The sequence below is a fragment of the Chlorocebus sabaeus genome, chromosome 1 (genome assembly GCF_047675955.1).
Source record: "Chlorocebus sabaeus isolate Y175 chromosome 1, mChlSab1.0.hap1, whole genome shotgun sequence".
NCBI lineage: Eukaryota > Metazoa > Chordata > Mammalia > Primates > Cercopithecidae > Chlorocebus > Chlorocebus sabaeus.
Window position 1 is genome coordinate 70,517,503 of NC_132904.1, and position 15,829 is coordinate 70,533,331.

A 15,829-nucleotide genomic window follows, 5' to 3' on the forward strand; every position below is an offset into this window, starting at 1 on the left:
CTGCACTCCAGACTCGGCGACAAAGTGAGACTCTGTCTCAAAAAGAAAGAAAGAAAGAAGAAAATACCTTGCAGAGTTGCAAAGTAATCATCTAATCACTTTGTACTCAATTATGAAACCTTCAAGAGAATAAAATTTTTGTCAGATATGGATACATCCAAATGAATAAATTCTTAGTTATATAAACTAGGTACCACATGGTAATCCTCAGACTTCACTGAAATTATGGTAGACTCTCTTTATTTTACTCCTCTTCATTTCAAAATGTTGAGAGAGTTGAGGACCTGAATAAATGATCTTATCAATAGCATATTTCTCAGGCAAAGTCCATATTTTTATGTCATTTTTGTGATCTGACCAGCCTACATCATCCACAATGTGTCTATGGCAGTTTCTACCGACAATATTGGTGAAAGATGACCACTATGTGACCATTCGTCAAATGTCAAAAAGATAAACTTTTGACAATCTACACTGACTTATAAGATCAATGCACTGGTGTCTTTTTATGCCAGGAAACTTAGACAATCAGCCTCCGTAAAACTGGGCAATGGATTATAACTTTTCTCGTTGCTGAAAATGTCCTCCACAATCCTGATGTGACTTGAAAATGGTGTTATCCTCAGGCCCTTTACTGTAATATCCAATGAGCGATAAAGGTACAGCATGAGTTGATCTCGACTGTAACAGTTCCTTATAGTATTTTTATTCCTCTTTCTTAACATGTTTAAATTATTAATATTTCTGTGGCATCACGGATTGTGGATATATAGAGGACAACATGCTTTGCATATTCTTTTCTGTGAATTTTCAAGGCCCTGTCACATGTTGGCTGGTGGCTTGCCCTGCAGGTGTTTGTGCTGGATGCAGAGCACCGTGTCTATGGTTCAAAGGCCTGTGGTGAGCCCGCAGGAAGCCTGATACCTTATGGTTTAGAATGTTGGGGCACCCCATAGTAAGGGTTCCCGACAGCTCAGCATAGCATAGAACAGAGAACGATGCATCAGCAGTTCCAAGTTTCTTCATTAATCTACATTTTAGGGGATAAAAAGACTTTCAAGATTATCTTTCTTATAAATAACTCTCGAGGCCCAGTAACCTTCCTTCATATGTGACCATTCCTCGAACTTCACTGAAATGCTTGGAGAATCTCTTGTTTTACTTCCCTCCATTTCAAATTGTTTGCCTTTATGATTCTCTCTCTCTCTCTCTCTCTTTTTTTTTTTTAGATTGGCTCTCACTCTGTTGCCCAGGCTGGAGTGCAGTGATGCAAACATGGCTCACTGCAGCCTCGGCCTTCTGGGCTCGGGTAATCCTCTTATCTCAACCTCCCAAGTAGCTGGGACCACAGATGTGCACCACCATGCTCAGCTAATTTTTAAACTTTTTTTGTAAAATGCGGTTTCACCATGTTTCCCAGGCTGCTCTTGAACTCAAGCTATCCACCCACTTCGGCCTCCCAAAGTGCTGGGACTACAGGTGTGAGCCACCATGCCTGGCCATGACTCTCTTTTATTTTAGGTTTCTCATATTCTTTCCAGAGTAGTCTCTCCTACTTTTACCCATTATTCTATCCCCTGCTAAGTTTTCCCCAGGACCTTGCTTCTGCAGTCTGTTCCCTATTCTTCTGTCTTTCCTTCCGCTGTGTAAATTAAAATGAACCGTCCTCAGGGCTTGCCCACCCCTTTCACAATGTCTATTTTTTCTCCTTCCTCTCTCTGCCAAACTTTCCAAACAATTGGCTGTCCTCTGACTTCTCAGCCTCTGGCACAACTGTTACATATTTGATGAATGGATACATGAATGATCTCACATTTATCTCCTCATTCACTTCACTCCAGTCGCAGGCCTTCTTTCTGCATTTTGAACATGCCAAACTCATTTTCACTTTAGGGCCTGTGGACCACTGGTTCCCTTTGCCTGGAACACTCTTAAGATCTTTGCTTGGCCAGCAACTCTTATCATCCCTACACACACACACACACACACACACACACACACGCACACGCACCCCACATGCTCACACACACACACACGCATTATCAATACCCAAGTTTAAGTACACTTTGAAAGTAAATTCTTTTTTAAATGTGAGACAGAGTCTTGTTCTGCTACCCAGGCTGGAGTGTAGTGGTGTGGTCATGGCTCACTACAGCCTCAACCTCCCAGGCTCAAGTGATTCCTCCACCTAAGCCTCCCCCGTAGCTGGGGCTACAGGCGTGCACCACCACACCTGGCTAACTTTTGTATTTTCTGTAGAGATGGAGTCTCCCTGTGTTGCTCAGGCTGGCCTCGAACTCCTGGACTGAAGCAACCCTCCCACGCTAGCCTCCTAAAGTGCTGGGATTACAGGTGAGAGCCACCACTCCCAGCCTAAAGGAAACTTTTATTGAAGTAAAACACATACAAAACACTGCACAAACCCTAAGTATACAGCATGAAAAACTTTTATAAAGCAAACATCCCTGTATAATGAGCACACACGTGAGCAAATATCACTAACACCCAGAAGTGATCCTTTGTGTCTACCGTCAGTCTCTATCTACCCAAAGAATAACCAGTATCCTGATTTTTAACACCAAATATTTGTTTTACCTGTTCTTAAACATTATTTAAATGGAATGATACTGTATGTACTATTTTGTGTCTTTCACTCAACGCTGTGTGAGATTCATCCAAGTTATATAAAATTGTAGTTCTTTAATTTTCATTCAAAAATGGGCAGAGGCCTTAAATAGACATTTCTCCAAAGAAGATATACAGATGGCCAATAACCACATGAAAAGAGTCATAGTATCACTAATCATTAATCAAAACCACAATGAGAGACCCACTTTACATCCATTAGGATGGCTACTATCAAAAACCCAGAAAATAAGTGTTGAAGAGGTTGTGGAGAAACTGAAACCCTTATACACTGCAGCTGGGAATGAGAATGGTCCAGCTGCTATGGAAAACAGTATGATGGTTCCTCAAAAAATTAAATACAGAATTACCAATACCAAGTGATTCCACAATTCCACTTTGCACTTTGAATATACACCTAAAAAAATGGAAAGGAGTTTTTTTTGTTTGTTTGTTTGTTTTTTGAGATGGAGTCTTGCTCTGTCGCCCAGGCTGGAGTGCAGTGGTGCAATCTGAGCTCACTGCAACCTCTGCCTCCTGGGTTCAAGCGATTCTCCTTCCTGAGTCCACCCCAGTAAATCTCTAAGTCTGCAACCCAGCCATACTGACAGCTGGCAATCCCTTGGATGCACCTTGAATGTTTTTATCTTGTTTCTGGGCCTTTACATGAACCATTTCCTTTGCCTAGAATAATTTTCGCTTATCTTTCTTTACCTGGATAGCACCTATTTGACCTTTAGGTGTTTTCCTCCAAGAAGCTTCTTGGCCCCCCAGCCAGGTCAGATGTCCCTTATCTGTGTACCTGCTCTTGGGGGCTTTGTACACACCTCTATTTGTAGCTTTGATCACCCAGTATGGTGACTGATGGTTTGCGGTTTGTCTTTCCTGCCCCACCATCCTCCACCCCAGTGAGCTCCCTGAGGACAGGACTGGTCTTGTTCACCCCAGCACCTAATATAACATATGGCTCACGTAGCACTCTGTGCTTTTCAAAGTGCCCTGAAACAAGCTCATCTACGGAGCTATAATAATATTTCCTTAACATTCATTCCTCTTGAATAAAATATTCTTTTAAAAAATACTACCATTACTTAGAACATTTATGTGAATTATCCATCATGTCACAGATGGGACTGAGTCGGGACTCTATCTCATTTTCATCTGATATATTAGAAGAGTCTGAGAAAAACCAGATTCCTTTTGAATCACTTGACTGGAGGTGGTGTCTCTAGGAGTGTGGTGGGGAAATGGGTGCACGGAACTCAGAAGCTGGCCTCAGCTGGTGATCTGACCTTCTCATGAATTCACGTCCCTGCTTTCCTGGAAGCATAAATTGAAGCCAGCATTGAAAAGGTGTTCACACTGTAGCCTGGGAGAAACTGTCTCTCAGTCCTTGGAATCACAGAATGAAAGAACTTCAGGTCATCTAGTTAAATCTCTGCCTTTAAGATGTGGGGAAAGAGACTGGGAGCAGTGGCTCACGCCTGTAATCCCAGCACTTTGGGAGGCTGAGGTGGGCGGATCATCTGATGTCAGGAGTTTAAGACCAGCCTGGTCGGCCGGGCGCGGTGGCTCAAGCCTGTAATCCCAGCACTTTGGGAGGCCGAGACGGGCGGATCACGAAGTCAGGAGATCGAGACCATCCTGGCTAACCCGGTGAAACCCCGTCTCTACTAAAAAATACAAAAATCTAGCCGGGTGAGGTGGTGGGCGCCTGTAGTCCCAGCTACTCGAGAGGCTGAGGCAGGAGAATGCTGTAAACCCGGGAGGCGGAGCTTGCAGTGAGCTGAGATCCGGCCACTGCACTCCAGCCTGGGCGACAGAGCGAGACTCCGTCTCAAAAAAAAAAAAAAAAAAAAAAAAAAAAAAGACCAGCCTGGTCAACACAGTGAAAACCCCATTTCTACTAAAAATACAAAAACTAGCCAGGGTGTTGTGGCACGCACCTGTAGTCCCAGCTACTCGGGAGTCTGAGGCAGGAGAATCACTTGAACCTGGGAGGTGGATGTTGCTGCAAGCCAAGATTGTGCTAACCTGGGCACAGAGCAAGACTTTGACTCAAAAAAAAAAAAAAAAAAAAAAAAAAAAATGGAGAAAGAGATCTAGTATTTTGGCCTAGAAACCTCACAAGACTCACCAATCTCGTTTTTCTTTCTCCAAAAGGCTGGACTTGGCAGTTAGTAGGCTCCTGATCCCACTCAAAATATCTCTTAGAATATTTTATCCTCCCTTTCTCAGAATCATCACCTGAATAGTGTCCTCTGCGTAGGTGGTGTGTTAATATTGCCATATAGAAATTCATGGAAGACATAGTTCCCGGCCCTAGAAACTTACAAACTGAGACCAGGAGTTTGAGAGTGATCTGCACATGTCAGTCAAGTCAAAAGAAAGAGAAACTCTTTTTTGTTTTGTTTTGTTTTTTGAGATGGAGTCTCACTCTGTCACCTAGGCTAGGGTGCAATGGTGTGATCTCGGGTCACTGCAACCTCCGTCTCCTGGGCTTAAGTGATCCTCCCACCTGAGCCTTCCAAGTAGCTGGAACCACGGGCGTGTGCCACCACGCCTGGCTAAAAAGGGAAACTTTTAATTTAATTCAATTCAATTTAATTTTTTTTTTTTGAGACAGAGTTTCGCCCAGGCTGGAGTGCAGTGATGCGGTCTTGGCTCACTGCAACCTCCGCCTCCCAGGTTCAAGCGATTCTCCTGCCTCAGACTCCCGAGTAGCTTGGATTACAGGTACCTGCCACCATGCCTGGCTAATTTTCTTTTTTTATTTTTAATTTTTAAAATTTTTAGTAGAGACGGGGTTTCGCCATGCTGGCCAGGCTGGTCTCGAACTCCTGACCTCAAGTGATCCGCCTGCCTCGGCCTCCCAAAGGCATGAGCCACTGCACCAACCAGAAAGTTTTTAAAATATGGGTTTTACTTGAAAACCAAGCCAGACATTAAATCAAAATAATTTTTTTTTGCTTTTGTATGAACTCTCCAGTTTTTATATATAGATGATCTGAAGTTATAATTTAAATTTAGGAAAGTGCTGAGGATGAATAGATATTGGCTTTTTCCCAGGGTGTGGAGGGGTAGGAGCAGGGAAGCAGGGAAATGACACTACCGAGCGCCTTCTGTATGCCAACGATTTTTTGTTTGTTTTGTTTCAGAGAGTGAGTCTTGCTCTGTTGCCAAGACTGGAGTGCAGTCGTTATTCACAGGTGCAATCATGGCTCATTGCAGCCTTGAACTCCTGGGCTCAAGCAATCCTCTCGCCTAAGCCTCCCAGGTAGCAGGTGCACACCACATGTCTGCTTTCCAAGGAGGTTTAGGTCAACCCTCACAACAAGCCTGTGAAGCAGGGATTGTTATTCCCACTTTTCTGGTAGCACACCAAGGTGCAAGGATTCCCTGTGGATAGGTGGTTAGTATGGTAGAATGGGGTGAGGTTTGAACCCAGTCCTGACAATCATCAGAGCTACACAAGGCTGCCAAGAAGTAGAAAAAGACAGTGGCATTTTGGGTCCCCATTATCAATTAGAAAGATGTACAGTCTTAAGCTTGGAAGTCGGTCGTGTGGTTCAACCCTGCCTTTTGCAGAAGCAGGAACTGGAGCCCTAGAAAAATAAATCAACTTGCCTGCAATTAAATAGGGTGAGAGGGGGCAGATGAAGCGTAGGCATGTGGGGCTGGATCTGGCTGCGCGCTGACACATAGAAAGCCTGAAATATAAGTGAGAAAGGAAAATTCCAAGAAAGAAAAGGCAGAGAAGTGGCTGTTCTTACTCCCACACCTAAGGTGTGAATTCTTTTATTGAGTCATAATAATTTCCCAAGAATTCCGAGTCTTGCTACTTTAGGTTCTTGCCCAGGAATCCACCTCTTTTCCCCCTGAGCCCAACAACCCTTTGAGGTGCTCATGATTGAGCGCGTGGTGGGGGGGAAGGGGCTGCATGGGGGCGGGGCTCCTATGGCTTCACATCATCCACTGTCATCTCTGGTCCCCAAGTCTCTGGATCCTTTGGTCTCACCTCTAGCCAACTGTATCTTTCAAACCTTCTTCCCTGAACTCCTCTCTGTCCCGACAAAATCTCTCCCAAGACATTGTCCTTGTAGTTAGATTCACACAGAGCTTTTGCTTTCATAAGGTGCGTACATGCCCAGCTTCTCACTTGCGTGTGACAGCACCCCTGGTGAGGTGGACAGGGAAGGGATGGCTCTCTCCATTTTGTAGGAAAGGGGAGGCTGCCCTCTTGATTCTTCAGTGTCATCAGGAATATTTACGAGTCCCAGCCTCACACTGGCCCAGCAGGGCTTCTTTGGCACAGGCTCTAGTTTTTTCTCTTGTTCCTTGGGTTTCCTAGAATCCCAAAGGACTCTCTGTGGCAGCCACATTACGAATAGGCTGATGATGCATGTGTGACGGTGCAGCGGCAGTCGCCAGCTCTGTGTCGCTGGGTGGCATCCCTCCGGGCTCCGTGGCTGATCTCCCACTCTATCGTGGGCCCCTCCTCTCCCGTGCTTGCCATCCTTCCTGCTTATCATTCATTATCTAACCAGATTTCACGGGGATACACATCTCCAACCCTCCATTTTGTCCAAACGGATCTATCTTGGTTTATTTTCTCTTGCCTAAATATTAGGCATGCCTAACGGGTTTCAAAAATTAATATAATTTATTTTCCATCTTGTCAGTGCAAAACGAAGGTGTTCTCAAGGCATGGCACTGAAGACCAGAATCCTTCCTCCTCTTCTACTTCTGTTTCTTGAATCAGCAACAAGTAAACAATAGTTCTGTAAACATGTGTGGGTCTGTGTCCATGTGTGCGTGGATCCACTGTTTTATTCCATTCTTAACTGGTTTGGGACACGTTAGCTACCAGTGGCCTTCCTGTCGTGTTCAAAACGGAGATTCCCGTAACATCTGGACTTTCATCAGGGCCCGTTTCAGCTGCTCATAGGTTACGAACATCACCACGTTCCAGGATCCCAAACGCAAAAAGGAGGGTGTAAATCTGATGAGAAAAACAACCAACACATCAGGTGGAGTGCTAGGAGGCCACAACAGATGCGTGTGCTCTCGCGGGACACAGCGGTAGTGCCAAAGGATCTAGACTTCTGTTCATCACAAGTATTTTCTGAAATCCTTTCAGTCTCTGTCTCTTGTTCTTTTTTTTTTTTTTTTTTTTTTTCCTGCTAAGGGGATTTAGGCAGAAGTCAGAGTAAGGGAAAAAAAAAAAAAAAACCTGACGTTTTGAGACAGGTTACTGTGTTAGGCAGCGAATTCTCACAGTTCTTTTTTTTTTTTTTTTTTTTTTTTTTGAGTCGGAGTGTCACTCTTGTTGCCCAGGCTGGAGTGCAATGGCACTATCTCGGCTCACCGCAACCTCCGCCTCCCAAGTTCAAGTGATTCTCCTACCTCAGCCTCCCGAGTAGCTGGGATTACAGGCATGCACCACCACGCCCGGCTAATTTTTGTATTTTTAGTAGAGACAGAGTTTCTCCATGTTGGTCAGGCTAGTCTCGAACTCCTGATCTCAGGTGATCCACCTGACTCAGCCTCCCAAAGTGCTGGGATTACAGGCATGAGCCACTGCACCGGGCCCCTCACAGTTCTATAAGGCAGCCATTTTTTCACAACCCGAGGCCCAGGGAGGTTAAGAGCTCAACCAAAGACCCGTGGCTAGTAAGTGTCAGAGGTGTGGTTCTGACTCCACCCTGCTGCTGGGTGTTTCTGGGTTCAGTTACACCCCGGGGGGCCAGCCCTAACGTGGCCGCCTGCCAGGACATGGAGAAGCCTGGGGTTTGCAGGGTGAAGACAGTGTGGCACCAGATTTAGCTTATCTCCAGAGAGCCTGGCTGTGCTGTGATGGCACTGCAGGGACAGTGTCCCCACCTCAGCTGTGGCTCACCAACTCAGGGAGAAGCCCATGAGCTAGCCCCTGCCCCTCTCTCAGCCTGTCCCTCCACTAACCACCTCCTGGGCCCCTTTGCTCCCGCCAGACTCAGCTAGTCACATTCCCTGACGATGCCAGGCCCTCTTCCCTCCATGCCTTTGCTCCTCTTGCTCCCTCTGCCTGGACGGTCCCCTCTTCTCCTCCTTTGCTGGCTGGTTGCTCCTTGCTCTGGAGGACTCAGTTTGGGCACCATAACCTCATGCCATGGGTTTTCTTGATCCTCATGGGATCTATAGCACTGTGACAACAAATGTAAACTCTGGAGTCAGATCTGGGTTCAAATCCAAGCTTTCCCAGTTTCCAGCTTTACAATCTGGACACATCACTTAATTTTTCTAAGCCTCAGTTTCCTCATCTGTAAAATGAGGAAAATAATAGTATCTGCCTTATAGAGTTAGTCGTGCAGATTAGGTGAGTTAATGTTGGACAGCACTCAGCACAGGGCCCAGCATCAGTAAATGCTCAGTAAATATCACCAACTTATCTGCTGCTCTTTGAGGCGAGCATAATCCAGGGCCTGACACCTACAGGATGCTCCAGAAATGTTGGACAAGTGAAAGCAGTAACTGAGACAAGTGGCTACAGCTGAAGACTGTAATGATAGAGGCACTTTTTGGAAGAACAGTCTGTCAATTGCAATATAGTTTTGTTATGTCATTCCCAGGCTTGAGAACCTATAGTAGCTCTTGTTCACTTGTTGAGTCCATGATAACACCAGGCACCAGAAAACTCTCTGTTGAAGGCATCAGCAGTGGGAGGTGAAAGGGCCAAGCTAACAGCTTACCAGTAGGATAAACAATATTGCTGGGTGTGGTGTCTGACGGTCTGGGTTTGAGCCATGGTTCCACCATTTTAACTTGTGGTCTTGGATAAGTTACTTAACTTTTCTGACACTCAGTCTTTTCCTTAGTTAATGTGGACAATACTACCCAGTTCAAGGGGCTGTTGGGATAACGTGTGTAAAGTGCTCAGCACGAGGCCTAATATAGTGTGACTTAGCTGTCGTGATAATCGTCACCAACCTGCATTATCAAGTGCTCACTCTGTGCGAGGGACTGTGGGAGATACAAGACGTCTGAGCCACTTTGGCTTTCGGGAACTTGCCCTTTGCAAGAGGAATAACTTAAGCTTACCAATACTGTAATACAAGGCAGGAGGTGATAAATACCATAAAAATGGTATCAAATGGCATTGCAGAAGTTCCCAGGGAGGAGGGAAAATTTACACCTGAGAGTGTTAGGGAGGAGGTGGCATTTGAACTGGTCTTGAAGGAGGCTCAAATTGACAGCCTGTAGATGATGAGGCATTCCATGCAGAGGGAGCAGTAAGTGCAAGAAAATGTGGAGTATGTGGAGACAGTGAGGAAGGCACCGGCTGTGGTCAGCGTGGTGCTCAATGGCCATGGCAGGAGGTCTGGGAGGTCTCAGGATTGCTAACTTCGTTTGGAGACAGGCAGTACTTTTACCTGTTCCTAGAACGCTTCCTCAGTCAGGCTTCCCTAACTCTCCCCATCAGGTATGGTTCACTTTTTTTCTTTCACTTGCATGGTTTTTTAAACTTCTCCTTTGTGGCATTTACATCTGTACTCTTCACCGCTACATCCCAGGTTGACCCATGGTAGCCACATTAGAAAAGAAAGAAGCCCCTGTTCTCTGGGAGGGAGCACTGGAGGCAGGAGGAGGCTCACCCCTTGTAGAAGGCTGTGGGGCCCTCCTGGGCCACCATCTTTATCATACAGTCGAGGGGGCTGAGGTACTGGCCTGGAGGTGAGTTCATATACCGGGTCTTCACCACATCCACCGGGGAGGCCACCACTGTGGCACAGAAGCCGGCTCCAAAGGCAGAGGCAAAGTGGCAGGGGAAGTTGTCTGCATAGGAAAGATGAGCAAATATCAAGGAGTGCGTTTGTGTTCTGTCCATATGTATGCACTGTTTGTCCCCACCTCAACCATGAACTCCCTGAGGATATTTTCCGTATCTGACAGTATTTTCTGTATCTCTCACAGTGCCCTGGGCTAAGCTCTTGGTAAGTACTGGCAAACTAGGCCTGGGCTGACCCAGAGGTGGGAAGTCATGCAGGCTGTTTGAGGAAACTGAAGTCAGAGAAGGTGAGAGATCCTTGCTTAAAGCTACATAGTGAGATGTGGTGCTGGGACTGGAACCCAAGTCTCCAGCCTCCCAGCCTAGGGGTCTTTCCTGCTTGTCACCACAATGTACCAGGCACTCTTTACTAGGCACTGCTTCTCTCTCTGCTCCTTCTAAAACCCAGTTGCCTCTGGGTTCCCTCCCTGCTGGGGGAGGGCTGCCTGCCTGGAGCCCAGGGCCTCACCAGTGAGCAGGTGATAGTCCAGCAGCTTCTCCTTGAGGATGTCGTAGGTCACCACCTCAGCACAGTTGACGATGGCATTCCTCATGATGTTGGGCAAAGTTCCTGTTAGGAAGGCAGTGGGGACGGATGGATGGGAAATGGGAGAAATGGATGCCCTGGCTGCAAGGTCACAGGCCCCAGTTGTGGGGCTATCAGGCCCCATTCCAATGGTCGCAGCCAGAGGATCCCACCCCAGCTGTGCAGATTCCACATTTTCCTCTCTCGAGTTAACAACACTCAGATTATCCATATCTTCCTCAGAGACAGAGAACAGAGAGGCCCACTGGTGTTCACTTGGCCTCATTTTAGAGGGTAATCTGCAACAGCTGTCAAAATTAACATATGCCTCCCCGAGACCCAGCTGTAGCCAAAAAAGAAAGTCATTCAGTGAGAGGCTGAGCTCTTGGAACAGTGACAGAATGTGGGGACAGTAGGGCCCACCCCGATTTCACAGGTAAGGGGACAAGCTCTGAAGGGTGCCCAACAAGTGACTGAAGAGCCCCCACTTAAGAGGTGTCCAGCCCTTAAACTTCACTGGGTCAGTTTCTTCTGCAAACATTTCTGCAACCTCTGGTTCACACGCGGAGAGAGTCCTGTATTCATCACAGTGGCCGCCATGTGGACACATAGGGAACCCTCCAGCTTTGCTCCCAAGGGAGCGCGTCCTCATTGCATCTCCCTGCGCCCACTCCTCACAGCTGTGCATTTCTGATGCTCCTCTTGTTCCTCCGGGCCCTGCTTGAGGGCCCCTCCCCTTCCATCTCCACACACCTAGAGCCTGTTCGGTCTTCCAGGCCCAGCTTAGGTGTCACCTTCTCTGCAGAGCCCGCCTCTGGAGCTCCACCTCTGGGGCAACCCCTACCACATCCTGCCAGTGGTGTAGCTGCATCTTGACTTATCTCCTTCGCTGTCCTCACGCCCTGGGTGTGTGAAGGTGTCTTAAATTCATTTCTGTCTCCCTCACAGCAGCCTGCACATGGCAAAGGGCTGGTAAAATGAACTGAGTTTGAGGGGCTGTGGCAGGCCAGCGAAGTATCTTTGGTTGTGATGTTCTTTCAGAATCACTGGAACATGCCATGCTGGGAGCCCCTCCTTGCTGGGGTCCCTGCCCCAGCCTGAGGGGAGGGAAAGCTCTGCCTAAGGCCGCTTGTGCCCGGAGTCCAGACCTACCTTTCCACAGGCCCCTGACTCCTTCCTCCCTGGCGATGGTTCTGTAGGCATCCATAGTCCCGCTGTATTTTCTGTCGCTCCCAGACGACCCGAGGTGTATGCTGGCCTGAAATCGGACCTTCACCACATCTGTGGGCTGGGCACAGGTCACTGCCATGGCTCCCGTGGTGCAGCCGGCCAAAATCCGGGTAGCGAGGCTGGAGCCTGGAAGGGGCAGAGAGAGTGGGCCAGTACCCCCTACTAAGCAGCTCTCTGGGACATGCTGTTCTCTGCGGGGCTGCCCCTGCAGCTTCCTTGATGTCCACTCAGAGCCTCCTCATGAGCATTCGGTACCATCTTCCCCCCCGCCCCTGGCTCTGCCTCTGAATCTAGACTTCCCTGGTCTCTTGACCCACAGACGTTCGGCCACCCCTTTGGTGTTCAGGGACCTGGTCACTCACTGTCCGCGCCTTGGGGGGTGTAGACCTGCTTGACAGAGTCATAGAGGCCGATGCGGATGGAGGCGAAGCTCATCTGGCGCTGCAGGCCGGCCACCAGCCCATTGTAGGGGCTGCAGAGACCCTCGGTCCGCACCATGGTCAGGATGGTGCCCAGCACGCCGCGGTACTGCACAAGCCGGGCCGTCTGGGCCACCGGGTTCTCCCCCTGGATCTGAGGGACAATAGCCGGGGGCGAGGACTCAGATGGGAGGGCAAGAAGGGGCTGCGTGCACAGGAACCCTGCTGGGGCTGGGCCTGCCTGGGCTGGGCCTGAGAACAACCGTGCTGGTCACAGCCTTCACATCACAGTAGAAATCACTGGTGTCTGGGCAGGATTTTACCGTTCACAAAGCAGTGTTATACACACGGCTTGATGTTTGATACTCACAGTAAATCAGAGGGACAGATTGTCTTTCCATTTTATAAGTGCTTTGTGGCTTGCCCAAGATCACACAGTTAATTCCTTACTTTTACCGCACACTGTGTGCTTTACGAAGTAGGGCCTAGCCCATAAAGGGCCCTGTCGCATTATGCAAAGAATTTAGATTTTTTTGTCTTGGTGGATGGTGATGAGAGGAGGCAAGGAAGGGTCCTAAGCAGTGGAGTGAGAGTCTTCGTCAGGGTTCTGAGTGAGGAAGGGCATGTGGGCACACGTCATGGGGGCTATGGGGGAGAACTAGCCCCTCCTTCCATGTGATCAATGACCCTTGGCCAAAGGGCACCTACCTGCAGGCGGACCTTGGCTGTGTCCAGTGGAAAGGTAAGGAGGTCAGCAAAACAGGCTGCTGTGCCTGCCCCCAGGAACTTCACAGCCATGGTGGGAGGCACGTCTGAAGGCTTCAGTCCAACCATGGTCCTGGAAGGCTCTGCCCAGTCTCTTTAGGGCCGAGAGGAGGTCCAAGGAGAGAGGCTGCTCCACAGCCCTGGGCTTCAGTGCAGTGGTGAGGCTGCAGGAGACAGGCCAGAGGAGGCTGACGGAGTGATGTCTGGCCTGGCCCCCAGGTGCTCCTCAGCATCCAGGAGGGGCTTTAGAAAGGGAGAAGCCTGGGTGGTGCCATACTTAAGCTGCATGAATTTGGCCTATAAAAACAGGTCATGTTCCCATCCCTCGGATTTTGCAATCCTCCTCTTGACCCTCTCCCTCCCCTCCTTACCATGGGTAGGCAGAGCTGACAGTGGTATCTGCACTGTGTACATGAGGAAACTGAGGCTCAGGCACCTGTTCTCCCCAATATCAAACTGCTTCTTTTTTTTTTTTTTTTTGAGACAGGTTCTCGCTTTGTTACCTGGGTTGGAGTGCAGTGGTACAATCCAGGCTCACTGCAGCTTTGACCTCTTGGACTCAAGTGACCCTCCCACCTTCAGCCTCCTGAGTAGCTGGGACTATAGGCGTGCATCACCATACTCAGCTAATTTTTTATTTTTTGTAGAGATGGGGGTCTCTCTATGTTGCCTATTCTGGTCTCGAACTCCTGGCCTCAGCCTGATCACTTGACAAGAGGGGCAGTTCTTAGCCACTCATGGGAAATGGAATGGACGGGCGTAGACTCAGGTCAAAAGCCCATCTTGGGGTCAGGGCTCTAGAACTTTCAGTAGTCAAGCTCGGGGAGGAGGGGAAGCCACAGTGGTGGGCACATATAGGAGCTGCCCTGAGGCCAGCACTCCCCAATCTTCTTCCCAATTCACTCCAGCCTCCCCTACACCCCTAGCAGCCGGCAGCCTTTTGCCACTGGCCAGTGGAGGAAGAAGTCAAAAGTGGAATCCTCATTTCTGTAGCTCTGCTGGGGCTCCTGAGGGATGGGATGTTCTAGTCTGCATGGTCCATTAATGTTTGCTGGTTGCTTCTTGCACTGGATACCGTGCTGAGGGCTTTACAGACACTGACTGAGTCGATCCTTTATAAGGCTACAAGTAGTTGCTATTATTATTCCCCATTTCATAAACCAGGGACCTAAGGCTTCCAGGGCTTTAGCTAGTCATACAGCTGAAGTGCTGGCGCTAAGATTGGTGTCCATGCTTGTCTGACATCTGAAGCTGTGCCTGTTTCACTGCCCAGAGAGTCTCAGACTTCAGGGAGAGCCGAAGATCCCTTGAGCTGCTTGTTTACAGAGTAGATTCTCAGCCCTCAGCCCCAGAGATCCTGATTTAGGTCTGGGGTGGGGCCTAGGAATCTGCATTAGGAAAACTCCCCATGGTAGCTCTGAAGCGGGGGAAGAGGACCCCATTTTGAGACATCCTACCCAATACCAGTTGCCTCCCCAACTCCAACCCACCCTCCCGGCAAAGCCTTCACAGCAGCCCACTGAAGAAGCCATCTAGGCGGAGAGACCATGGGCTCTGGAAAGCTCCCAGTAAATGACCTGGACCAGCCTCAGGTCAGAAGTGCCCCTGTCATCCCTACTCAGGAAGAGGCCCCAGGGTCTTCATGGAAAGAAAGGGACTTATGCTCTGGAGGAATCGCAGAGATTCTGGGGCAGGCAAAGAAGAAAGCCACTTCCTGTCTATGGGGATTGGCAAAATCCCACCAGAGGCAGCCAGCAAGGCAAACGGGGTATGAGTCTTGAGTGAGTGACACGGGTGTTGGGTTCAAGTCCCAGCCCTGCCACAGTACCCTCATCAGGGCTGCAGCTTCCTTTTTATAAGGTGGGGGCTGGACTGAATATCAGGTCTGACATGCTACAGCTAGTGAGCCCTGACTGCTCGGGGCTGCTCACTGAAAGCCTCCAATGAAAGGGAGAACAGGAGAAGGGAGAGGGACAGGGGAAGGGATGAGGGAGGAGAAAGGGGTCTTACCTGTGAGTCCTGCCAGGGCAGGGGCAGCACAGGGGCTCCCTATGGCTCCATCCCACGGCGTGGCAGCAGGGATCGGATGGCCCCTCCTTGTCATTCACTGTTGTCTCTGCTGCTTCTGGCTTGGCACTGGTCTTATACATACGGGCTGACCTGAAACCTTATCCTAGAGAAGCCGGTTGACTGCCTGATCACTTGACAAGCGGCTGGCTGGTGAGGGCAGTGAGGTGAGAGGGGAGGTGAGTGAGTTCCACATCTGGTTCAGTCCTCTTACTTGGGGTGCTTTAATATAGCTCCTTTAAACTGTGGACGCTTTCTTGGTGACAAGGGTGTATGGGGGGGTGGACCTGCTGCCACTTTTGAGTCCAAAGGTCAAGGCCTCCCACGATAGGCTGGGCATAGCTCTCCCAGGCCTCATAATAATAATGATAACTGTCATTTCTTCGTGCCCAC

General features: G+C 48.8%; 1 protein-coding gene across 1 annotated transcript; it reads right to left on the bottom strand.

The window, feature by feature from the left end:
- Window positions 1-6,314: 6,314 nt before the first annotated feature.
- UCP3 (uncoupling protein 3) lies at window positions 6,315-15,584 on the bottom strand. The gene is made up of 7 exons (XM_008020126.3): window positions 15,380-15,584; window positions 13,313-13,533; window positions 12,548-12,758; window positions 12,108-12,311; window positions 10,899-11,000; window positions 10,257-10,437; window positions 6,315-7,627 (listed from the first exon to the last, which is right to left on the bottom strand). Exons 2-7 carry the CDS (start codon window positions 13,436-13,438, stop codon window positions 7,513-7,515), a joined length of 939 nt encoding a protein of 312 aa, XP_008018317.1. The 5' UTR covers window positions 13,439-13,533; window positions 15,380-15,584; the 3' UTR covers window positions 6,315-7,512.
- Between the last annotated feature and the right edge of the window lie 245 nt (window positions 15,585-15,829).